At 34.3% G+C, this 26,399-nt stretch overlaps 2 protein-coding genes across 2 annotated transcripts in view; both read left to right on the forward strand.

Annotated features, from left to right (window-relative positions):
• Positions 1-742: 742 nt before the first annotated feature.
• LOC145254516 (uncharacterized) lies at positions 743-1,282 on the forward strand. The gene has a single exon (XM_080113041.1). The coding sequence runs from the start codon at positions 743-745 to the stop codon at positions 1,280-1,282; it is 540 nt and encodes a 179-aa protein (XP_079969167.1).
• A 14,186-nt stretch (positions 1,283-15,468) lies between these two features.
• The window catches only part of LOC145254818 (uncharacterized), a 128,574-nt gene continuing 117,643 nt past the window's right edge, over positions 15,469-26,399 (forward strand). Inside the window, exon 1 of the mRNA XM_080113646.1 lies at positions 15,469-15,691. Coding sequence (XP_079969772.1) covers positions 15,535-15,691 — 157 coding nt within the window. The 5' untranslated portion in view covers positions 15,469-15,534. The remainder of the gene's footprint in view (positions 15,692-26,399) is intronic.

A 26,399-nucleotide genomic window follows, 5' to 3' on the forward strand; every position in this document is an offset into this window, starting at 1 on the left:
TCATCCTACTTGAGGTGATATTTGCAGCCAGGAGAGTCACACGCCAAGACACCAAATTTGCCTCAGTGGTACAAGCCCTTCCTGCAACAGTAGTGGAAGAGGTGGAAGACATCCTCCTCAACACACCAGACCAGCTCCCATACCTGAAAGAAGCCATTCTCAAGAGTATGGGATGTTCGGATGAGGACCTCATTAGATATCTATTCTCTAATGTATCTCTTGGCGACAGAACACCATCCCAGCTCCTGCGTCTCATGAAAAGTCGCCTCGAAAATCACACCATGGCCGAACCCATTCTACAAGGCTTGTGGATGGATCGGTTACCATCAAATATTACTCAAGTTCTGCCTCTGGTGCCAGTAGACACACCCCTGGATATTGTGGGCGATTTTGCTGGCAAAATTTACTCCCAGGGCCACCAAATGGTCCACCAAGTTGAAACCCTCACTCAAACCCCCACTCAATGTTTGGACGAGGCGATAGCTCAGTTAAGAGCAGAGTTCCATGAACTGAAACTCTCCCTACTCTGGAGGCAACGAAGCCCAGCACCAAATACCCGGAATCGAAGCCCAGCACCATGTACCCAAAATAACAGCCGTACCCGCAGGTCAAGTCTGGGATGAAATAACAACCCAGACGAATGCTGGTACCATCAAAACTTTGGTGACCAAGCCCGCAAGTGCCAACTTCCCTGCAGACACCAGAAGATCCAGGGAAATGACTAGACCAGCAGGTAGTGGCGATGACCCCTGTTAGTACACAATCGCATAGTCGTCTCTTTTATGTGTGGGACTGGAACAATGGCCTAAAATTCCTAGTAAACACCAGGGCAGCCATCAACGTAATACCTCCCGCCAACAAATCCACTTTGAAACCCACCCCATTCCAACTTCGGGCAGCAAATGGCTCTGTCATAGAAACATACGAGAACAAGGAATTAATGCTCAATATCAACCTCAGGCATGATCTCAAGTGGTCGTTCACTGTAGCAAATGTCAGAACACCCTTGCTTGGCACTGATTTCTTGGCTTATTACAATTTGGCTGTTCACATGACGACAAGGACCCTGGCCGACAACAAAACATCTCTCAAGATTACAGGGACTCCATCACGTCTGAACTCAACTAGGATTAGCGTAGCAGCACAGCATGACCCACGCTATGCACGAATTCTGAGTCGGTACAAGGACATTAACCAGCCCATTAAGCCTACTGACGCTGGCGAACATCAGACACAACACCATATTAAAACTGTTGGACAACCTGCATACTCACGGCCATGACGACTCCCTCCACACAAGTTGACATATGCTAAGAAGGCATTCGAGGAGATGCTGGGGGACAACATCATCCATCCCTCAGACAGCCCATATGCCTCAATACTCCATCTGGTACCAAAATCCGATGGGGAATACAGAGTTTGCGTGGACTACCGGAAGCTCAATGTCTCCACTGTTCCTGACCGGTATCCCCTCCCACATATTCACGATTTTGCCTCGGGTTTACAGGGGGCCCGTATCTTCTTAAAAATAGACCTGACGGAGGTCCGGCTTACGGGCTTTGGGGAGTGTGGAGCCACCTCTTAATTGCCATTGCTCCCAGGTCCACTCTGACCTGGAGTGGTAGTACCTGTTAGGGTCCCAACTATGGGTTAAATAGAAACAGATTTTAAAAAGGAAAAGAAACAACAAAGAAAAAGAAAACAAATATATTCTATTAAATTATTTTTTTATTTTTTTATTTTTTTTTGCCCTGTCGGTAGGGCATGAGAACAAACCGACTGCCCCCCTGCAGAGGGTAAAAATCCCTCAATGGGGCAACCAGTTAGCCGTGGGTTGCTACCCGTAATGTCTTAGGACGTGATCCTGGTGATTGAGCGAACCTAGACCAGGATACAAAGAAGTTTAGGCACCGCAACACATTACTTTGGCTCTTACTTCGACTAGACGGGCGGTCAGAGAGGCCCGATCTGACCAATCGGCCAGTCACCACCATATATTGCCCATTCCAAAAACTCACTACTAACACAACACATCCCCCCCTCTCCCACAAATAACCCTATTCCCTAATATATGATGGAAAGCGGTGGCTGAGGGTCAATCGATTAGGTGTGAATATCGATGACGAGGCTGTAAACCCCTCAGAATTGTTACAGATCCCATAGCAATATCAAGAGAGAACAGATAATCATTATGATACCATCTAAAGCGGTTATATCATCATTGTATCCCTGTGGAGGCTGGACGAATGGGTTTCCCCCCCCCCAGGCTCTTCCCAAATAGGACTCTGACATGGGTGGGGAACAAAGATGACGAAAAAAGAAAACAAAATATATGGCTTATTCCTCCCAAAACCACCCAACCACTCAAAGAGAACCCACTCTGATGTCTCTGAGGAAGAGACGATAAAACCAAGGAACTCAACATTCGTAGTAATAGAATCAATAGAGGAAACTCCTTTGAGCAAATTATCACCTTTTAAAATTGAAAGAAATCTTAAAACTTTAAAACCAAAGTCTATTAAAAAACAATTTAACGGCAGCCTACTAATAGAAACCCATAACAAAGAACAAACTAAAGAAATATTGAAACTAAAATTATTTGTAAACATCAAAGTCAAATGCTACAGATATCCAACCCTAAATACCTGCAAAGGAGTTGTGAAAAGCCACGAACTTGCACTTTGTTCCTTGGAGGAAATCAAGACAAACTTACAGAAACAGAATGTGTTAGATGTTCGTAGAGTCCAAATCAAAAAAAACAGTGAGAAAATCAATACCAACACATATATATACTAACTTTTAATTCCCTCGCCATACCCAAAGAAGTGAAAGTTGGATATATGAAAATAAATGTAGAAATTTATATTCCAAACCTCCTCCAATGCTTCAAGTGCCAGAAGTTTGGACACCATCAAGATCGGTGCACACGATTACCAGTGTGTGGAAGATGTGGAGAAAGCGGCCCACACATTGACTGCAGAAAAGATTTCAAGTGTGCCAACTGGCTTTGGAAATCATGACGCTGGCTCTAGATACTGTGAAATATGGAAAAGAGAAAAAGAAGTGACCAAACTAAAACATACAAAGAATATATCCTACCCAGAGGCCAGGAAAATCATTGAAACTAAAACATATGCAGATGCAACTAAAACAAACTACTCCAATCAACAATCAAAATGGTCATATACATGTAACGGATACAACTGACAAGAAAATTGATGTCTTAAGCAAACTGTTGTGGTTGCAAGGTTGAACAATAATTAGTAAGGAAATACAATGAAGACACAAACAACAAGATAACGCAATAATAAGTGTATTAAAGAAAAGGTATATTTACAATATGTACAAATGACGGTGTCAAGTCAGAGAGTCTTGGTGGGAGGACATGTACGCTCTTCGGCGTCACTTCCGGTGGCATTTGAGTAAGACACCCCAAGGCCAACCTAGGCTTGCCATTTATAGTGTTATGTTATTCGCATATGCAAATAAGTGGTTGCCACCACAACACCCCCCTCCCAAGATTTGAAGTCACACAGATTTCAATATCTTTTTCTTTTTGGGTTTACCATTAATGGTTCATTCACTTTTCTTTTCCTACCTGATCTTCGGGGTTCAGGTGCATTTTGAGGCGGTTCCAAATTAAAAGATTCGTATATGATATCTATGGTGTCCTCCTCTTCGACTGTTGTCATATCATCATCATCTTGGATATGACGTTTTTTTATCTGATTTAGCTGCCTTTTATGTATATTCTGTGGACCTTTAATCATGTATGTACAATCACCAATGCGTTTATCCACTACTCCACATTCCCAGTAAGATGTGTTATTTCTGTAGCACTTAAAATATACTCGATCTCCCGAGTTATATTTCTTTCTTCTCGTGTGTGTAGTGTTTCGGATAATTGCCTGCCTTGGCAATAGTTTGTCAAACGCTGATTTTACCTTTCTGGCAAACATTAGATCAGCTGGTGATATGTTTGATGGTGTACTAGGATGTGGTGTAATCCTATATACTTGCAAGAATTGTTGCAAAGCTTTTTCTGTTGGTGTTCCAATGGATTTCTTTAACGCTCGTTTTAGCGTGTCCACGAACCTTTCCGCGAGGCCGTTCGACCTTGGATGATACGGCGGAGTCGTGATGTGCTTCACTCGGAACATGTCGCAAAATTCCTTAAACTCTGCGGATGTGAACTGCGTTCCGTTGTCAGTGACCAGTGTGTCTGGTACACCGAATCTTGCAAACAACTCATGTAGGGACCCTATTGAGTTGTTCGTTATTAGATTCCTGCAACGCATTACTTCCGGCCATTTTGTGAAACTATCCACTACAATTAAATAATAGTTTTCACCTACTGGACCAGCGAAGTCCATGTGGATTCTCGACCATGGTTGGTCGGTTTTCGGCCAAGGTTTGTGTACTATAGGTGGAGATTTTGCCGCTAACTGGCATCATTTACATTTATCAATTGTTGTCGCTATGTCAGTGTCCATGTTACGCCAGTACACGTAGCTTCTCATTAACGACTTCATTCGATTTATCCCCGGATGTCCTGTGTGGAAATCTCTTAACATCCTATTCTGCAATGTTTTGGGTATTACCACTCTCTCGCTGTACAGTAACACATCGTCACATATGGAGAAAACTTCCTGCACCTTTTTGTCCGTTATAATTTTCTCTTTTATGTCCTTTATATATTCGTCTTTCTCGGCTTCCCTTTTAATGTCCGACAAAGTTACGGGTAGTTCCTTAATGATGTTTGCTACCATATTTTTTACTTCAACATTTGTCCGAATTGCTGCAATGACTGATTCTTCCAGATTGTGTTTCTGTGGTATCAGTCTTGACAGTCCATCCGCATGGCAAATCTTTTTTGATGCTAGATGTTGTAGCTGGAAATCGTAATTAAGTAGTATTGTACCTCAGCGCAGCAATCTATTTGCGGTGTATACCGGCAATCATTTTTTTTGATCCATAGATCGTGACTAACGGTTTATGGTCGGTTTCAAGTATGAATTGTCTTCCATATAAATATTGGTGAAATTTAGTCACGGCAAAGATTATGCTCAACGCTTCTTTTTCGATTTGTGAATATGCCCTTTCGGCTGGTATCAGCATTCTCAAAGCGTGCGCTATTGGTTTTCTAGACCCATCCGGCATAATATGTTGAATGCATGCTCCTAAGCCGTAGGAGCTAGCGTCACTAGCGACGGCTATTTTTAAGTTTGTGTCAAAGTGCGTTAAGAATAATTCGGATGTTAGTGCGCTCTTTATTTTGTCAAAAGCGTTTTGACATTCTTGCGTCCAGTTCCACGGTGTATCCTTTTTAAGCAGATTATTTAAGGGGGCTCGCAAGTTATGCATTCCTTCAATTAAAGATTGGTAATAATTTGCGAGTCCCAAGAAACTCTGCAAGGTTGTTACATTATCGGGTGCTGGCATATTTTTTATTGCCGCAGATCTGTCTGGGTCTGGACGTCGCCTATGTTTGTTTATTATGTGTCCAAGATACTTAATCTCGCTCATACAAAAGTCACATTTACTTTCTTTTACTTTAAAGCCGAATTCTTGTATTCGAGTAAATACTTGTTTCAAATGTTCCTTATGTTCTTCTAGGGATTTGCTCCTGACAACAATGTCGTCCAGGTATGCACATGCGCACTCAATACCACTTAGCATGGTGTCCATCGCTTGCTGAAAGATGGCAGGCACTACTTTGATGCCAAAAGGCAATCGGTTGTATTTGTATAATCCCTTATGCGTATTGATGCATAGTATTTTTGAGCAATTCTCCTCGACCGGTATTTGCAAATACGCGTCGCTCAAGTCTATCTTGGAGAAGATATTACCCCCATTCAACTTCGTGAATATTTCCTCTGGGCTTGGTAGGGGGTAATGGTGATCTTTTAATAGGGAGTTGACCCCGGTCAAAAAGTCTGCGCACACTCTAACTTCGTCATTCTTTTTCTTTACGTATACGGTGGGGGCTGCCCACTCACTGTGTTCTATTTTTGATAGAATTCCCGTCTGTTCCAATGTATTTAATTCTTTATCAATCTTTTCCAACCCAGCGAACGGAACATTTCGCTTTTTTCTAAAAATTGGGCTGGCGTTTTCTTTAAGTTCAAACGAGGCCTTGAATTTATTGCAGCGACCTAAGTTAGTCGTGAATGCCTCAGCAAATAATTCTTTTAAATCGTCTCTTATATTTACTGTTGTTGGAGAAGAACATTCTAATTTTTTACAGAATGTATGGATTGGCTTATCCCATAGTCCGAATTTCTCAATTAAATCTATTCCAAACAGATTTTCACTATTTTTTAGTACGAATATTTTTAATTTCTTCGAAATCCCTTTCAATTTTATCGGGAGGATAACTTCTCCTTCAAATTTTATACCCCCACCAGTTACCATCCGGGCTGCTTTACTAGTTTTCATCATGGCCGGTTTTCCCAACTTTTTCCACGTATTCAGGTTTATTATAGAAACATCGGAGCCAGAGTTGAGTTGTAACTTTATTGATGTTTTAAATATTTCCACTTTTACGTATTTTCGCCGATCTTTGTCTAATTTTGTATTTGATTTTGTTTGCTGTACTCTCTTTCTGGTGTAATCTTTATATCTGCAGCAATCGCTTTTGTGTCCCACCTTCTTACAAATGTAGCATTTTTTCTTCTTATAAGGACAATCTGATTCCCAATGCTTTTCTGCACATCTCTTACAGTTATATCTAGGAAGAGGCTTGTTATATTCTGTACTATATTTATGGTTATTATCTTTGGAATATCCCGTTCCATTGCTTTTCTTTGTAAAGTTCTTGGTTGGTGCGTATGGTTTTCTAACTTTTCTTACATATGCCACTCCGGATTCTTCTATATTTTTTGAATCCTTTTTTTAGTGTAATGGCCCTTTTACAGTCCTCTGCTAGTTTCTGGAGGGTTAAATCTTGCTCAGATTCCAGCTTAGAGAACACTCGTCTGCGTATTTCTGCATTTTTCGTGGAAACTAACCCTTGAGCGAAGATTAAACATTTAAAATCTTCTACCGTTAGTTCTGCAAGCTTAAAATTATCGCAGTTTTTATTGACAACTGATGCGTATGTCAAATAATCTTGGTTGTCCATCTTTCTTAGATTCATGCACAGCCATCTTTTATGAAAAAGATATATATTTGGATTAAATAATTCTTTTAGTAATTTTACAGCTTCCATGAACTCTAATTCCGCAGTTTTTTTTAGGTAATATGTAATCTACGAATTTGCTGTGTTCTGATGTACCCAATTTTCTGAGTAAGAGGCTCACTTTCTGACTATTTGGCCAATTTTTACAGTCTAGTTGAAAAACATCCTCGTATCTTGTGTAGTATGCTTCAAAATTCTTCTCTTCCTCAGGCACATAATTAAATGTGTCCATGCTATTAAAAATAGTTGTATGGGAGAAATTAACACTATCGACATTTTCTCGATTACTCTTTAGTAGTTCCAGTGTTTTAGCAAAACGTTCCTCTTGTCTTTCTTCATATTCCAATTGTAGTTTCTTATGCCTTTCTTCCTGTTCCAATTGCAGTTTTTTCTGCTTTAATTGCGCCATTTTCTGCTTTTCTTCTTGTTCCTGCTGCCGTTTCAATAATCTGTCCTCTCTCTTTTCCTCGCGGTCAGCCTGTGCCTGTATTTGTGTTTGCAAAAGCTCGTTTTGTGTAGCTTGTCTGCGTTCATCCTGCTCAGCCTGTGCTTGTAAAAATTGCATGAACATTTTTGATAAGTCTTCCATTTTATTTTTTATTTTTTATTTTTTTTTTTTTTAGTGTGTAGTTAAAAAAAATATTGTACCATGTACCATATACACCGGTTTGGGTTACAACAAAAAAGCAAATTGCTGTAAGCTCCTGTTTTCAATAATAATATCGCTGCTTGCAATAATATATTCTTTTTGCGAGTCACGCTGCAAAAAAAAATAAACAGGTTTATCTGGAATCACGAAATGGAATTGACTTTCCGTTTTTAGGCACTTACTAATAAGTAACTCTTTCCACAAAATAAAAGTTTGGGTTTTTTTTGTTTTTTTTTTAATTGAGTCACAATTGAATAAATGTATGCAGTACATTTAGTTCTTTGGGGGTTTTTTTTTCTAGTATTTTAGAAATTAAAATACGCCTTAAATTGAGATTACCTTTTTTTTTTTTCGTGACGTTTTACTGTATTATCCGTTATTCAGTGACAACTTCAAGAAAAAAAATCCTTTCCTTGAATTTTAGTTTTAGCTGTGGTATTTCCTTTTAGTACCGACGTCAACCAAGACATTAATTAAAAAGTCCTTTAGTTGTTGTTTTGTTTACGGAGAACAGTAATTAGAATCCACTGGTGAACTTTTTTCGTAGGTTACTTCCTTGCTTTTCGTAATACGGGTCTGACCTGTCGTTTTTGCGACAGAACAAAGTTCGCTTTTCGTTTGCAAGTTGGTCCTTTAGTAAGATTTGTCGTGTAGCGACAAACAAAAATTCACTTTTACATTCGTTTGCAAGTCGGATTCCCAGAAAACGGCGTAAATTGTCGCTTTTGCCACGTTAGAGTTTTTTTTTTTTTTTTCACTTGAGTTGAAACTTCTCTTTAGCGTAGAATCCGTTTGCTCGTCAACACTTTGCATTCCTTAAAAAAAATGGTCAACCTTTGCGTTGTACTTTTTTTTTTTTTTTTTTTTTAAATAGTTCTTCGTCAAACTGTTATATTTGACGCTTCATATCTCGTCGCCAACTGTTGTGGTTGCAAGGTTGAACAATAATTAGTAAGGAAATACAATGAAGACACAAACAACAAGATAACGCAATAATAAGTGTATTAAAGAAAAGGTATATTTACAATATGTACAAATGACGGTGTCGAGTCAGAGAGTCTTGGTGGGAGGACATGTACGCTCTTCGGCGTCACTTCTGGTGGCATTTGAGTAAGACACCCCAAGGCCAACCTAGGCTTGCCATTTATAGTGTTATGTTATTCGCATATGCAAATAAGTGGTTGCCACCACAACACAAACTAATAAAGGAAATGAAAGAACTATTAGAAGAAATGAGGAAAATGAATAGTGCAATGTCTGCAACCAATCCAAGGATAATATTAAGTAAAGACACTACTGAACCACAAAAAGAAACAAAACCACAAACCATTTCTACAAAAAACAACTGAACAACTATCAAACACATCACAAGCCAGAAAAGAATCAAAAATCCCCCCAGACAAAAAAAACAAAACAAACAAAAATAGGAAAAGAAAGATCCCGATCTATATCTCGAACAGGGACTCCGACAGAAAATAGATTTGAGGGATTGGAGACGATGGAAGTTGAACACAATTCCAAATGATGAACAAAATATTACAATGGAATATCAGAAGGATAAAAGCAAACCAAAATGAACTCACATTATTGATAACAAATATGAGCCCAGCACTTGTCTGTCTGCAGGAGACCTTTCTGAAAGAAAATAATACCATCAACATAAAACACTACACATCTTACAACTACATAAATAAAGATACGGACAGAGCTTCTGGAGGCACATCAATACTCGTGAAGAATGAAGTCCCTCAAAGACAAATAAATATAAACACAAACTTGCAAGCAATTGCAGTTTCAGTGACTCTACATAGAACTATAACACTTTGCTCAATCTACATCCCTCCAAAAGATACAATCAACGAAACTGAGATAACTCAATTAATAAAACAACTCCCTAAACTCTTTTTTTTACTAGGAGATCTCAACAGTCACAATGTAATATGGGGAAGTAAAGAAACAAATAAAAAAGGAAAAGAAATAGAAAACATAATAAATAAAAATAATCTGTGCCTCCTTAATAATCAAAACTACACCTATATGTACCCAGCAACAGGTACTTTCACCGCCATCGACCTTACCTTATGTGATCCTTCCATATATATGGACTATGATTGGAAAGTACACAATGACACCTGTGGGAGTGATCATTTCCCAATCATCCTGGAAAGTCTAAGTACTAGTACTGAACAAAAAACACCCAAATGGAACCTACATAAAGCGGATTGGGAAGACTTCCAGGAACAGTGCAAAAACCAATTAATTATCGAAAAGAATGATGAAGATGACCATTTGAACTACTTCATTAAAACACTCACAAACATAGCAAATAATACCATACCGAAAACAACCAAAACTAACAATCACAACAAACCTTGGTTCACAAAAGAATGCAGAAAAGCCATCAGAGCTCGACGAGCTGCCTTGAGAAAATTCGAAAAGTACCCAACAAGCAAAAATTTGGATTTCTTCAAAAACAACAGAGCAAAAGCCAGACGAATCATAAAGGAATCCAAAAGAACAACATGGAGAAATTATATATCCAAAATTAATGTGAATACCAAGGCAAATCAATAGAATGAAAGTGTAGTAGTACACCAATGTCCCACATCTCTAAAGACAACAAAATATACACCGATCAAAAAGACATTTCCAATAACCTGGCAGATAATTTATCAAAAATTTCATCATGTGACAGACAGAGAAATTCAAAAAGATTAGAGAAAAGGAAGAGAAGAAAATTCTATTTAAATCACAAAATACTGAAAAATACAACCAACCTCTTACCTTGCCTGAATTAAAAGAATTGCTAACCAAATCCCATGACACAGCTATAGGGCCCGATGAAATTCCATATGAAATCCTCAAAAAACTTCCAGAAACCTCAATGAAATACCTACTTGAAATTTTCAATATTATATGGTCCAGTGGAAACGTACCTGAGACCTGGAAAGAGGCCACAATAATACCAATCCCCAAATCTGAAAACTCAAACATCCAATCCCAATCAAGTAACGTCTCAGATCCATTGAATTTCTGGCTAATAGCTCTAACAAGCTGCATTTGTAAAACCATGGAAAGGATTATAAACAAAAGACTAATCTGGTTCCTGGAAACAGAGAATCTTATTACAGAATTTCAAACAGGATTCAGGAAAAACCGAAGTTCAATAGACCACATAGTCAGACTTGAAACCTTCATCAGAGAAGCCTTTGTAAGGAAGGAACATTTAACAGCAGTGTTTTTTGACATGGAAAAAGCCTACAATACTGTGTCGAAGTACGGTGTTACAAGGGATCTGAAGGCGCTTGGACTAAAAGGCAGAATGCCAATTTTTATTGAAAATTTTTTTAAAAATAGACGGTTCAGAATAAAGGTTGGAACAGCTCTCTCGGACTTGAAGGAACAAGAGAATGGAGTACCTCAAGGGAGTATACTGTCAGTGACCCTGTTCAGTATCCGAATTAACAACATTGTAAAAAACCTTAACCCTGGGGTAGATTGCTCCCTATATGTGGATGACTTCCTTAATATGCTGTAGATCTAGATATATATCTATAATAGAAAGGAAGCTTCAATTGTGCTTAAACAAAGTAATGAGATGGATGGAAGAGAATGGATTTAAATTCTCCAAAAGAAAAACGAAATGCATGCATTTCTGCAAACTAAAGAACATGCATAATGATCCTGTCCTAACCATGGAAGGAACGCCCATACCCGTTACTGACCAGTACAAATTCTTAGGGATTTTATTTGACAAAAAGTTAACATTCATCCCACACATAAACTATCCGAAAAAAAATGTAACAAAGCTGTAAATCTTTTGAGAGTGGTAGCACATACCGATTGGGGTGCAGACAGGAAAACACTCCTTAAACTTTACAGAGCACTAGTCCGCTAAAAGCTAGACTACGGCTGTTTCATATGTGGATCAACCCGAACATCATATATAAAAAGCCTAGACCCTATTCACCATACTGGCCAAAGATTAGCCCTAGGAGCATACAGAACCTCCCTCATGAACAGTCTATACACGGAAGCACATGAACCCCCACTAGATCTAAGGCGAGAAAAGTTAGCCCTTCAATATTTACTCAAACTGAAGTCTTGCCCAAAACAACCCTGCATACCAATATACCTTCTATCCTAAATATGAAGAACTCTTCAACATGAGAGGAAAAACTATCAAAACTTTCGGGCTCCGAATGAAGGAAAGCATTGAAGAATCAAAAATTCCAATCTCCAGCATTCACAACTTCATACTACCTAAAACACCCCCATGGACCATGAAACAAGTAGAAATAAAACTGAACCTAAACAAAAAGTCCAAATCTACCATAAACCCTATTGAATACCACGACGAACTTCAACATTTAAAATTATGATATTCAGACTACACCTTTATCTACACAGACGGATCTAAAAGCAACAATCACACTGGATGTGCAGCAACGTACCATAAAACCACAATGAAGAGAAATCTTCAAAATGAAGCATCTATATTCACTGCAGAGACTATAGCTATCGATCTAGCACTCAACATAATTTCAGAGGAAACTACCAAAAACTTCATCATTCTCACAGATTCTCTATCAGTCCTATTATCTATACAAAATCAAAAACAAGAAAATCCACTAACAACAAAATTAATAGAAAAAATCAATATCCTTTCAACCACTAAAAACATTATTCTTGTCTGGATCCCCAGCCATGTGGGGATCAAAGGCAATGACAGGGCAGATACAGCTGCAAAAAAATCTTCTCACCTTCCAACTGACAATTTTAAGATTCCACATACTGATCTTAGACCCCAGATAAAAGCATGCATGCAGGAAAAATGGCAACTGCGGTGGAGTCAGCAAGAGGGCAGCAAATTACACTCAATCAAACCTAGACTTAAGGAACAATGTCCGGACATCAAGAGATCACGCTGAGAAGATGTGATACTGACTCGGCTGCGCATAGGACACACCAACTTTACTCATTCTTATATACTAAATGGAGAATCGGCACCAGAGTGCATCCCATGCCAGGAGACACTCACAGTAAAACATATCCTAGTTGGGTGTGATGACCTCGCCCAAACTAGAAAACTATATTATACAGAAAGCAATATGGAGGACCTTTTTGAAAAGGTCAACTCAACAAATATTCTAGCATACCTAAGGAAAGTAAATTTATATAAGAAAATTTAAGGAAATTTAAAGTTACCCAAATATACACATCTATTGTATAAATACAACATTTAATTTCTTAGTTCGATTTTATAAAAAAAGGGAGGAAAGGCTGAAATAGCCCCCCCCCCCCAACAAAAAGTAGTTTAAAAAAAAAAAAAAAGGACTCAGGCATTAAATAACAGCATAGGTTGATCTGCCGTAAAACCAATCAATCAAACTTATTCTTACGGGCATGGCTGACAACGTTTTAAAAGTTTCCAATCATGATCCTGACTCCAAATTTGACTGTGAAACTTTAAAAAAGATTCTCTCCGCAAATGATATACAATCAGAAATTGCTCAAATTAAAGGTGAATGGCTGATAAAAGTTGATTGTCCTTCCTTGAATGGTGAGTTAATTTCATTTAAACACTAACACCAGTTTTTTTTTTTTTAAGAAATAAGTAGTTGTCATTATATAATAAGATATCCCAGCATTTTAAAATGGACTAAATTTTAACAGAAAAGTTTTTTGGTGAAAGTAAAAATTTACCAAAAAAGCTTTCAGGCAGACCAAATAACAGACAAAAAAAATCATCATCATGTGGCTAGAAAATGGGTGCTTATTTTACGTTAAATATATAAAGAAAAGTGATCCCCTACTTTTTGAACAAGTAATTTCTTCATATCATGAAAACTATTTCTTTGCGCTACTTTTAAATGTTAATAATCGTTTTCAATACCCCTGAAAACCTATAAAAATCGTCATTGTGAAGGTTTTTTTTGAGTTGGAAAGATTTAAAAAAAAAAAATCTTAGTACAAATATACATTATATCTTGTTAAAGCTTTTGTTCAGTCATTAGTCAAGTGAAATATAAAAGTAAATGTTTTGCATTTGGCTTGAAATATTATGAAAAAAAACATTTAAATATGTGTTTTGGAAGATCATTGATGTAGATCAGGAAGAGAGTTGGGCCCAGGATGGACCCCTGAGGGACTCCAGCTTTAATACTGTGGGCCTCTAACTTCTGCCCATCAACCACTACTCTTATGAGCCTATCAGAGAAAAATGATTTAATGATTGAGAAAACATTCACTTTGACTTTCCTTGAGAAAAAAAATTTTTTGTTTGGTGTGTTTTAATTTTAGATTTTCTGTTTGTTTTGTTTTTAGTTCTCAATATTTATTTTCATTATGATTTTAAATATTTAGGTTAACATGGATTAGCATATGTAATTTTCCTTATTTTTTCATTAATGGCATTCATCTGGCCTGCGACCTGTCATTATAACACGATCCAGCTCACAGAGCCAAATGCGTTGCCAAACCCTGTCTTAATCAATGGAAAATTGAAAAAATCCAATAAAACTGATTTATGTTGGTCCCCCAACAAAAGGAGGGTGAACCTGTAAATTCACCCTTGTTCGTTTGTCCGTTCATCTGTCCGCACTTTTCTCATTAACTACATATTGGAATTTTTTTACATTTTGCACAAACATTAAACATGATATGAATAAAAATGTAACAGAACTGATTTTCCAGAAAAGCTCCAGTTACCCCCACCTCACCCTCTAGAGGTGTTTTGCGAGTTAAAATGGCTAAAATTAACACTTTTGTGCTTATTGAAATAAATGATGCCTTGGATTTTTATAAAACTTTCTGAAAAGTTGTAACTAATTGATTTCTATATAATTTTGTTTGTCTATAATTTGCAATAACTATTGGGTGTGGCCCACGGTCTCTTTTAGGGCTAATAAAAATACTCCATTTTTGGAACTATTTTACCATATTTGTCCAAAATTTGCTGTGTATGTCTATTTAGCAGTTTTACATGGTGCAGAACTCAAATTTAAATATGTTAAGGCCTTGCGGACTCTTGGGGCTAAATGGGAGAGGGGGGAGGATGGACTGAGTCATTTCTTTTTTTTTCATGGTGCAGAACTCAAATTTACATATGTTAAGGCCTAAAACTGCACCGTTTGTTCATTTTCACCAGGATTTGACGTCCCCTGGGAACTTTTGGGGCTAAATTGGGGGGGGGGGCAAATGCTGAATTTAGTCATTTTTTTATGCCTCATTCACTATAAGAGAGAAAAGACTATTTTTAGGATTGGATTTTTTTTATTTTCGATACTTATCAGATGAATTTCTGTGCAAGACATATCTAAGACCACTGCCAGTTATATAAATTACCTTTGTGTGAAATTTGCAAAAGACAGGCTCAGCTGTTTCAGAACCTATGAGGAAGGAAAACACACACACACACACAAGTGACTTTTATATAAGTGTAGATGTAGATATGTAAGTATATCAAAGAGATTTCCTTTTAATTTATTTGGAACTGACATATTTCACTTGTGTATTTTTATGTACAAGTACAAAAAAGTAGAACATTCATAGGTTTGTGTTTAAAAAGAAAAAGGGCGTAGTACATTTTTCTAAGAAAAAGTTTCACTTTAAACAATGAAAATATTAGTTTTATTTTAGCTAACCAGTAAAAATATTAGTTTCATTTTTTGTTTTTACGCAACATTTTCTTATTCTTACGGGCATGGCTGACAACGTTTTAAAAGTTTCCAATCATGATCCTGACTCCAAATTTGACTGTGAAACTTTAAAAAAGATTCTCTCCGCAAATGATATACAATCAGAAATTGCTCAAATTAAAGGTGAATGGCTGATAAAAGTTGATTGTCCTTCCTTGAATGGTGAGTTAATTTCATTTAAACACTAACACCAGTTTTTTTTTTTAAGAAATAAGTAGTTGTCATTATATAATAAGATATCCCAGCATTTTAAAATGGACTAAATTTTAACAGAAAAGTTTTTTGGTGAAAGTAAAAATTTACCAAAAAAGCTTTCAGGCAGACCAAATAACAGACAAAAAAAATCATCATCATGTGGCTAGAAAATGGGTGCTTATTTTACGTTAAATATATAAAGAAAAGTGATCCCCTACTTTTTGAACAAGTAATTTCTTCATATCATGAAAACTATTTCTTTGCGCCACTTTTAAATGTTAATAATCGTTTTCAATACCCCTGAAAACCTATAAAAATCGTCATCGTGAAGGTTTTTTTTAGTTGGAAAGATTTTTAAAAAAAATCTTAGTACAAATATACATTATATCTTGTTAAAGCTTTTGTTCAATTATTAATCAAGTGAAATATAAAAGTAAATGTTTTGCATTTGGCTTGAAATATTATGAAAAAGATATATATACATACATATATATATATATATATATATATATATATATATATATATATATATATATATATATATATACAGTGATTATCATATTTATTGGCACGGTAAAATAAAAGTTAAATTTTGTCTAATAAATTCTAAAAAAGGGATTAAATTAAAGAAAATAACAAAGTATCTTATGTATTTTTAACTGGCCTTTCCGATGCAGCAATCGGATTTTAGAAAAAATAAATAACAAAGGAACAACAAACATAATTGCAAAAAACCCTTTTATTTTACCGTGCCAATAAATATGATCATCACTGTATATATATATATATATATATATATATATATATATATAAGTACAGAAAAAAAATGTCACGCTTGAGCAGACAACAGCTAAAATGATTAATTTCTTGTTGATATGGAGGCGACTAAATGACAAAATTTCCTTTTACAATATCGTTATTTTTTATCAAAATAAAAATAATATTTAAATTATTCTTTATTAAATTCCTCTTTATTCTAGGAAATATCAATTTTTAATTCCTAAAACTGAGCTTTTTTCTTTTTTTTTTTTTAATGTTAACTGAATCCATAAATTAATTTTCAGAAACTTATTTTCAATTAAAAACTTTTGTATGGACTTATAAACTAAAAGTCACATTTTAATTTCATATAAACAGATTGTAAAATATGCCGTGCACAAAGAAATTTAATTAACTCTTAAATCATAATTGTTTCCATTACTTGCTTTAGAAATTATATTTTTGTACTGACAAAAGGAACGAGTAATGCTTTGCTTTTATTGGCCGTCTGTTGGAAAAATGATCTATGTTCGATATCTAAATATATCTTTTCATAATTCATTATTCATTATTCAAAAACGGCATCGATTAAAATTTTTTTTTAAATTATGAACTGTAAGATCGTTTGTGTATTCATGTTTTAACATCGAATCTTTAGGTGTATCAGAATCGGCCATTAAAAATGCCGTATATGAACTTGAATAAATCAACTTACTATCTTTCGAAGCTTATAACTACTTGAAAAATGTAATTCAAACCCTATTTTTTTTTTCAATTAAAGGAGCAAAGACCAAATTTTTTAAAAATTACAAGTTTAATAGCAAATTATGCAATATTTGTTCTTTTTTAAATCGGTTTTCCTTAAAAAAAGATTTAAAGAAAATCAACGAAATTTGACTTAGTTCGATTTTAAAAAATATATACATTCAAAAAATCATTTACCTATAAAAAATTCTATTTAATGTGTACTTCCATTATTCATTGTTAAGAAATTATCCATATTTATACTTATATTCCATGTCCTTTTTAAATAAAATACTTTTTTAAACAAGGATTCCAAAAAAAAAAAAAAAAAAAAAACGCGAACTCAGATTTATTGACTGTTCAAATAAAGGGAGAGAAATCTCTGATTTTTTTTCTGATTATCTGATGGTGACTTATAAACGCCAGAATTAATATGTCTTTTTATTGCATGCTGTTAACCAAAATTAGTATTTTGGGGCCTCCGTAGTTAAAAAAAAAAAAGCACGCATTCACTTATAAGTTTTTCCGTTAAACAAAAAATACAGTCGAACGATTTTTTTGTTAATTCTCTTCATGAAATACACGAGTTTTTAATTATTATATCTTATTTCTACTTTATCGAGTGAATTTTCTTTTAAATATCTAAAAAAAAGAAAACATTGGATGAAATAGAAAAAATTGTCATCAGCGTCCGGTATTTACTTGACGATATAAGCATAACATGAGCTTTCATTAAAAAAAAAATCAACGTGATTTAAAAAAAAATGGTTTTACACTTTGGACTTTACAGGTAAATTTCCAAAAGATACTTCTTTTTTTTTTGTTTGTTTTAAATTTAAATTAGAATATTTCATTTATTGATCTTTTATCTTCAATTTGTGGTATATAAAACTTTGGTACGTAAATTAATTATTAAAATTTTAATAGACATTTCAAAATGAGGGTTGAATTTAAAAAAAATGTTTGTCTAAAATATTATATTCGGTTTATTGGAAAGATCATAAAATTTCACATTGACTCTGAAAATATCGTAAAAATTGAACCAATAGAAAAATTTTGATAGATTTTTAAAGTTTAAAAATTGAAAAAAATTTCACTTGTAAAATTCAATTGATTTCATACGTAAAAAGAAAAATGGCTGGTTGAACGCGTACCGGACCTTTGTCTGGAAATGTCTTCTCAATTATTAAATCATTTCTTTCTGATAGATTCATAAGAGTAGTAGTTGAGGGGCAAAAATCAGAAGCTCACAATATTAATGCCGGTGTCCCTCAGGGATCCATCCTGGGCCCAACTCTTTTCCTGATCTACATTAATGATCTTCCAAATCATATCCTTACATCATTTGTAGACATTTATGCTGACGACACTACCATTTATGGTACCACATCTAAGACAGTAAACGAGCAAGTTCTCTCCAATTCTCTCTCCTCTGATCTTGAGCACGTAGTACAATGGGGTAAGGAGTGGCTGGTTACTTTTAATGCATCTAAAACCAAGCTTCTCTCTTTACATCATCAACATTCTAATCCACATTTGTCATCAATTGAAATGAATGGCTCTCGTCTTCAGGAGGCCTCAAGTTTTGACAAGCTTCTGGGCTTGACCATTACTCCTGATCTTAAATGGAACACGTATATCAAATCTGTTGCCAAGGCCGCTGGAAAAATGGTGGGATCTTTCTATCGATCCAGTAGATATCTCACTGCTGATGCTATTCTCTATCTATATAAGAGCCAGGTACGTCCAAGGATGGAATACTGTTGCCACATCTGGGCAGGAGCTGCTAGAAAGAACTTGTCCTGCCTTGATAGAGTTCAAAATAGACTTCGTAGCCTCGTAGGAGATGTCCTTTTCTCCTCCTTGCAACCTCTATCTCACAGAAGAGATGTTGCGAGTTTGTCTCTGATGTATCGTTATTTTCATGGAAAGTGTTCAACTGAGCTTCAATCTATGGTCCCCCCTCGCCAAACTTTCACAAGAAACACTCGTCTAGCTGTAAACACTATCAATAATTTCCCCCACTCTTTATCTGTGCCTAAACCTAAACGTAGATTCCATGAACAAAGCTTCTTTCTTAGAACTGCACGCCTGTGGAATTGTCTTCCGTTTTCCTGCTTTCCGGCTGACTACAATATGGTTTTGTTCAAGTCTAAAGTAAATAAGTTCTTGATGAGCCGTTCCATATAAGTTATTAAATTTACCAAATTTTCATTACTAATGATTACTATATTGACCAACTTCTACTGTACACTCTTTAACCCTTATCCTTGAGTGGCCTCTGGGCCTTGATAATGTGGTGATGCCTTTGTAAAAAAAAAAAAAAAAAAAAAAAAAAAAAAAAAGTTTATTTTGGAAGTATATTCCATACAGAAAATAAACAACCCACTTTAAAAAGAGAAATTATGAGTTTTTTATATTTTATCCGCAGTTTTCTATTAGGGGTGTCAGAAATTCCCCCAAAATTCTGATACACCTATCGAATCTTCTACATTTTTTTTTTTAATTTTACTAACCTTGAAAAATTCAATCATTAAAAAAATTAAGAAACAATTTCGGAAATCGTTTGAAATTACACAGGTAAAAACTGTTAAAATAAATATTTTTTTTAAAATTTTGTAAAACTTGAATAATTTTAATAATTTCGTTTTTTTTTTTTAATCAATAAAAATCGTATAAATTGGCAACATTTATGATCCCAAATTAAATATATTTTATCTCCTCATTCCAGTATCTATATATATTATCATAGCCCCGACGCCGCCGCGTCGAATCTACTCAAAACAGAATAAATGGCGCGCTGCCTCAACTGTAAAACCCAGTTGCGCACGCGTGGATGTATAAACCTCGTTTCAGCTGCTCGTATATTTCCCTTTCTCCACCCACGCAAATTCAGTGGGCTATAAGCGAAACTTCACTCGTTCACGCGGATGTCGTAAGAAGCATCTTGCGTCATAGAAATGTTATTATTTTCATCCAATCGGATTACAAGGAAAACAAATTTTTTAAAATGTTTTTTTTTTTTTTTTTTTTTTCTTTTCTGAACGCTTCTGTGGAGCCGGTCGGAAATGTATAAAAAGGGCAGTTTTGCGCTCAAACGAATGAGTCAGCATGCTGTAAAGAACATCACCGTCGATCTCTAGGCACTACCAAAAGTCACCACAGAATTACCTCCCCCTTTATGTAAAACGATGTAACTTTATTATAAATTAATATTATCAATATCATTTTTGTACCGTTTAAAAGAAGGGCAAAATAAACTAGTAATAATTATAAAAAAATTTTGGGTTTGTATTACTGTACACATAGATTCGAAAAAGTTGTCAAAAAACAAATATATAACAAATAAATGTTATCAAAGGTAAGATAAGTTACTTTTCTACCTAACTGGATATATTTTTTGTGTTTTTATTCAATGTAACATGTTTATTCAGCTCGAAAAACATGCAGTGTTTACCGATGTATTGGAAAATTCAAAATGGCGTCCAACTGTCTCTTTAACACGGTAAGTTTGGGAAAAGATGTTATAAAAAATAAACTACACAAAATACTATTAAAAAACAACCGAATATATGTCAACTTATGTCACGGTAACATATATTGAGCGAATTTCTAACAGTATTTTGTCTAGTTTATTATTTATAATATCTTTTCCCAAACTTACCCTCTCCGAGAGAGAGAGTCGGCCGCCATTTTGAATTTCCGAATACATCGGTAAACACTGCATGTTTTTCGAGCTGAATAAACATGTTACACTGAATAAAAACACAAACAATATATCCAGTTAGGTAGAAAAGTAACTTATCTTGCCTTTGATAACATTTATTTGCTATATATTTGTTGTTTTGACAACTTTTTCGAATCTATGTGTACAGTAATACAAACCGAAATTTTTTTTTCATTGTACGAAAATAATGAAAGAGAAAGATGAAAATCTTGTTTACATAATTGTAGCTTTAAAATAACGTTCCCATGTAGTAAGCATTTCGAACGTGAAAACATACCTGTGTTTAATAAATCTAGCAAAAATCAACTAATGGTCAGATTTTCGTGAAATTTTCGATATTTATCCATTTTAGAATGAAATTACATATAAAATGCAGTTTCCGTAAAAGATACGAGGAGAATTTTTTTTTTTTTTAGTGCGTGCCCCCCCCTATTTATTTTTTCGAAATTTGAACAAAATACATTTAAATCTATCGAAATTTCCATTTATTATGAAACATAAGAGTTCGAATAAGTAAAATATATTTATTATTAAAAATTTAAATATACATATTGAACAAAAATTACCTTTAAGTTGCAATTAAAAAAATGATATAAATTTAATATTATTATGTTTTTTTTTTAAATAGCGTTTTTTCAAATTAATATATACTATAATCAGTTGAATTGCCAAGAAAAAGAAACTTCCTAAAAATTAATTAGTTTTTAAAAGATTAAAACGATTAAAATTCCATTATTTCAAAATGTTCCGTTACAACATAGACTTTTGTGTTTAAATTGTTTTTAAATATTAAGTTTTAATATAAACATGACTCTTGTCAGCTATTTCATCGCCAGATTAAAACCAATTTGAAAATATTATTGCACAAATATTAAGCATTTTGTAGGCCCCCTCTCATATTTTACTGAACAAAATATGGAACGCCGTAGGTAACCAAATGAACATTCAGTAAAACCGTATTTCATATTTAATATACAAATGTTTATAATATTATTAGTCGTTAAACTGTGTAAATCTTAAAACCTAACAAAATTATAACAAAGATTAATTATTAATTATAGTTTGAAGAAAATAAACAAAGGTTTTAAAAAATCATTAAGTCGCTTCTCCTTTTCCATAGTTCGTATAGTTAACACAAATCTGGTGTCACGGAAACATGCAGTCCATTTTTCACAATCGTTTGGCAGCCCCTATTGATCTCCGTCTGCATAGGCATTAAACACGCGCGTGCGCTCAATAATTAACTCCTCCACGTGGAGATGGACTTGTTACCCTGATGGACTTTTTATTTTTACCCTTTTCCATCTCTCCGCTAAGTAAGCGATGGACTTTTATATTGTTTAATTCTTCATAGAAGACCTGGTTATTTCTAACCAAGAACTTTCATTTTTCTACATCTTTTCATTCAATCACCTCAGACGCAGGTAGAGACTTTTAATTAAGAAGAAAATTTCTTATTTTCTCCATTCATTCATTTACAATTTAAAAAGTAAAAATAAATTTTGTATTTAATTTATCCATTTCGTCTCAGTCATCTTTGTTTGATCGTTCAACTCCATTTTTTTTTTTACTTGATTTTTATCATTCTTATTCTGAATTTGTGGGATTAACATCGACACCCGTTAGTCTCGCAACAATATAAAGTAGTAGCGTTCGTGTGTGTCTGTGTGTACAAGTCTCAACGACCAAAGAAATATAAAGCCATATGTGTGTACATCTCTCCTGGTCAAGAAATATTAATGCCCATGATAGGATACTTCTGTCCACGGAGATATTACATTTCATACGTAATTTCTATATATAGCATTCTTCAAACTACATCTACAGTGACTGAGTTACGGTCATTAGCATATCACATTAAATTTAAAAAAAAAATTTTTTTAATTACATTTTCACCCCAAAAAAGGCACATTGCCACTTTGGTGTAGGGGGCTACTATCAGGGGCAACAACTACTGGGGTACTATGTAGGGATTTGGACAGCAAGATGTCGGTTCACGTTACACTTGAACTTCTACAGTTGGGGAAGCAGGGACCTGGAATAGAATTCCAAAGTCTAGCGGTTCTGGAAAAGAAACTACTGGAGTAGAAAGATCTTTTACATCTAGGGATCTCTACAGTTTGGGGGTGGGATTTTGGAGCCTGTCGGGACTGTCGAGGGTGTTCACGTCATGGGGGCACAAGTGCACTTGCAGTTCGTTAGAGCATTCACTATTAAAATACTTGTAGAACAGGCAGAGGGATGCAACGTTTCGTCGATGGGACAGAGGCTGAAGCTTACATGCCAGTTAAGGGCCTATCAGATTTGTGACTCTCTTTTGAACCTTGTCAAGGAACGAGAGACTAGCAGCAGATCAACCAGTCCAAATATGACAGCAATACTCCATACATGGGCGAATGGTGGCCTAATAGAGGTTCAGGATACTTTCGGGTGTTAGTAGTTTTCTAGCACATTAAAGAGAGCTCACCTTCCTTGCAAAGGCCCGGGCAATACCTTCAATGTAATTGTTCAAACTCATGTTTCCTGTGAACGTAAGGCCAAGGAGTTTGAAATATGTAATCGTAGATAGAGAGTCATTGGCCATAGCTATAGGTGGTAGAGAAGGTTTCTTGTAATTAGTGAATGAAACAAGATAAGATCAATGAAGAATACAATTTCTCAGAATAGAAAAGTTGAATAGAAGACTAGAATTTCCAAGAAGAGAAAAGTTGAATAGAAGAATAGAATTTCCCAGAATAGAAAAGTTGAATTGAAGAATAGAATTTCCCAGAAAAGAAAAGTTCAATAGAAGAATAGAATTTCCCAAAATAGAAAAGTTGAATAGAAGAATAGAATTTCCCAGAATAGAAAAGTTCAATAGAAGAATAGAATTTCCCAGAATAGAAAAGTTCAATAGAAGAATAGAATTTCCCAGAATAGAAAAGTTCAATAGAAGAATAGAATTTCCAAGAATAGAATAGTTCAAAAGAAGAATAGAATTTCCCAGACTAGAAAACTTGAATAGAAGAATAGAATTTCCAAGAAAAGAAAAGTTCAATAGAAGAATAGAATTTCCAAGAATAGAAAAGTTGAATAGAAGAATAGAATTTCCAAGAATAGAAAAGTTCAATAGAAGAATAGAATTTCCAAGAATAGAAAAGTTCAATAGAAGAATAGAATTTCCCGGAATAGAAAAGTTGAATAGGAGAATAGAATTTCCAAGAATAGAAAAGTTCAATAGAAGAATAGAATTTCCAAGAATAGAAAAGTTCAATAGAAGAATAGAATTTCCCAGAATAGAAAACTTGAATAGAAGAATAGAATTTCCAAGAATAGAAAAGTTCAATAGAAGAATAGAATTTCCAAGAATAGAAAAGTTGAATAGAAGAATAGAATTTCCAAGAATAGAAAAGTTCAATAGAAGAATAGAATTTCCCAGAATAGAAAACTTGAATAGAATAGAATTTCCGAGAATAGAAAAGTTCAATAGAAGAATAGAATTTCCAAGAATAGAAAAGTTGAATAGAAGAATAGAATTTCCAAGAATAGAAAAGTTGAATAGAAGAATAGAATTTCCCAGTATAGAAAAGTTCAATAGAAGAATAGAATTTCCAAGAATAGAAAACTTGAATAGAAGAATAGAATTTCCCGGAATAGAAAAGTTCAAAAGAAGAATAGAATTTCCCAGAATAGAAAAGTTCAATAGAAGAATAGAATTTCCCAGAACAGAAAAGTTAAATGAAGAATAGAATTTCTCAGAATAGAAAAGTTCAATAGAAGAATAGAATTTCCCAGAATAGAAAAGTTCAACAGAAAAATATAATTTCTCAGAATAGAAAAGTTAAATGAAGAATAGAATTTCTCAGAAAAGAAAAGTTCAATAGAAGTATAGAATTCCCCAGAATAGAAAAGTTCAATAGAAGAATAGAATTTCCCAGAATAGAAGAGTTGAATAGAAGAATAGAATTCCCCAGAATAGAAAAGTTAAATGAAGAATAGAATTTCCCAGAATAGAAAAGTTCAATAGAAAAATAGAATTTCCCAGAATAGAAAAGTTCAATAGAAGAATAGAATTTCCCAGAATAGAAGAGTTGAATAGAAGAATAGAATTCCCCAGAATAGAAAAGTTAAATAAAGAATAGAATTTCCCAGAATAGAAAAGTTGAATAGAAAAATAGAATTTCCCAGAATAGAAAAGTTCAATAGAAGAATAGAATTTCCAAGAATAGAAAAGTTCAATAGAAGAATAGAATTTCCCACAAAAGAAAAGTTCAATAGAATTTCCCAGAATAGAAAAGTTCAATGAAGAATAGAATTTCCCAGAATAAAAAAAGTTCAATAGAAGAATAGAATTCCTCAGAATAGAAAAGTTAAATGAAAAATAGAATTTGCTAGAATAGAAAAGTTCAATAGAAGAATAGAATTTCCCGGAATATACAAGTTCAATGAAGAATAGAATTTCCCGGAATAGACAAGTTCAATGAAGAATAGAATTTCTCAGAATAGAAAAGTTCAACAGAAAAATAGAATTTCCCAGAATAGAAAAGTTCAATAGCAGAAAAGAATTTCTCAGAATATAAAAGTTCAATAGAAGAATAGAATTTCCCAGAATACAAAAGTTCAATGGAAGAATAGAATTTCCCAAAATACAAAAGTTCAATAGAAGAATAGAATTTCCCAGAATAGAAAATTTCAATGGAAGAAAAGAATTTCCCAGAATAGAAAAGTTCAATGAAGAATAGAATTTCTCAGAATAAAAAAAGTTCAATAGACGAATAGAATTCCCGAGAATAGAAAAGTTAAATGAAAAATAGAATTTCCCAGAATACAAAAGTTCAATAGAAGAATAGAATTTCCCGGAATAGAAAAGTTCAATAGAAGAATAGAATTTTCCAGAATACAAAAGTTCAATAGAAGAATAGAATTTCCCAGAATAGAAAAGTTCAATAGAAAAATAGAATTTCCCGGAATAGAAAAGTTCAATAGAAGAATAGAATTTCCCAGAATAAAAATTTGAATAGATGAATAGAATTTCCCAAAATTGAAAAGTTCAATAGAAGAATAGAATTTCCCAGAATAGAAAAGTTCAATAGAAGAATAGAATTTCCCAGAATAGAAAAGTTCAATAGGAGAATAGAATTTCCCAGAATAGAAAAGTTCAATAGGAGAATAGAATTTCCCAGATTCGAAAGGTTGAATAGAAGAATAGAATTTTCCAGAATAGAAAATTTCAATAGAATAGAATAGAATTTCCCCGATTCGAAAACTTGAATAGAAGAATAGAATTTCCCAGAATAAAAAAGTTCAATAGAAGAATAGAATTTCCCAGAATACAAAAGTTCAATAGAATAATAGAATTTCCCAGAATAGAAAAGTTCAATAGAAGAATAGAATTTCCCAGAATACAAAAGTTCAATAGAAGAATAGAATTTCCCAGAATAGAAAAGTTCAATAGAAAAATAGAAT

This window comes from Euprymna scolopes, chromosome 30 (assembly GCF_053919585.1).
Source record: "Euprymna scolopes isolate OS-2025 chromosome 30, ASM5391958v1, whole genome shotgun sequence".
NCBI classification, from domain to species: domain Eukaryota; kingdom Metazoa; phylum Mollusca; class Cephalopoda; order Sepiida; family Sepiolidae; genus Euprymna; species Euprymna scolopes.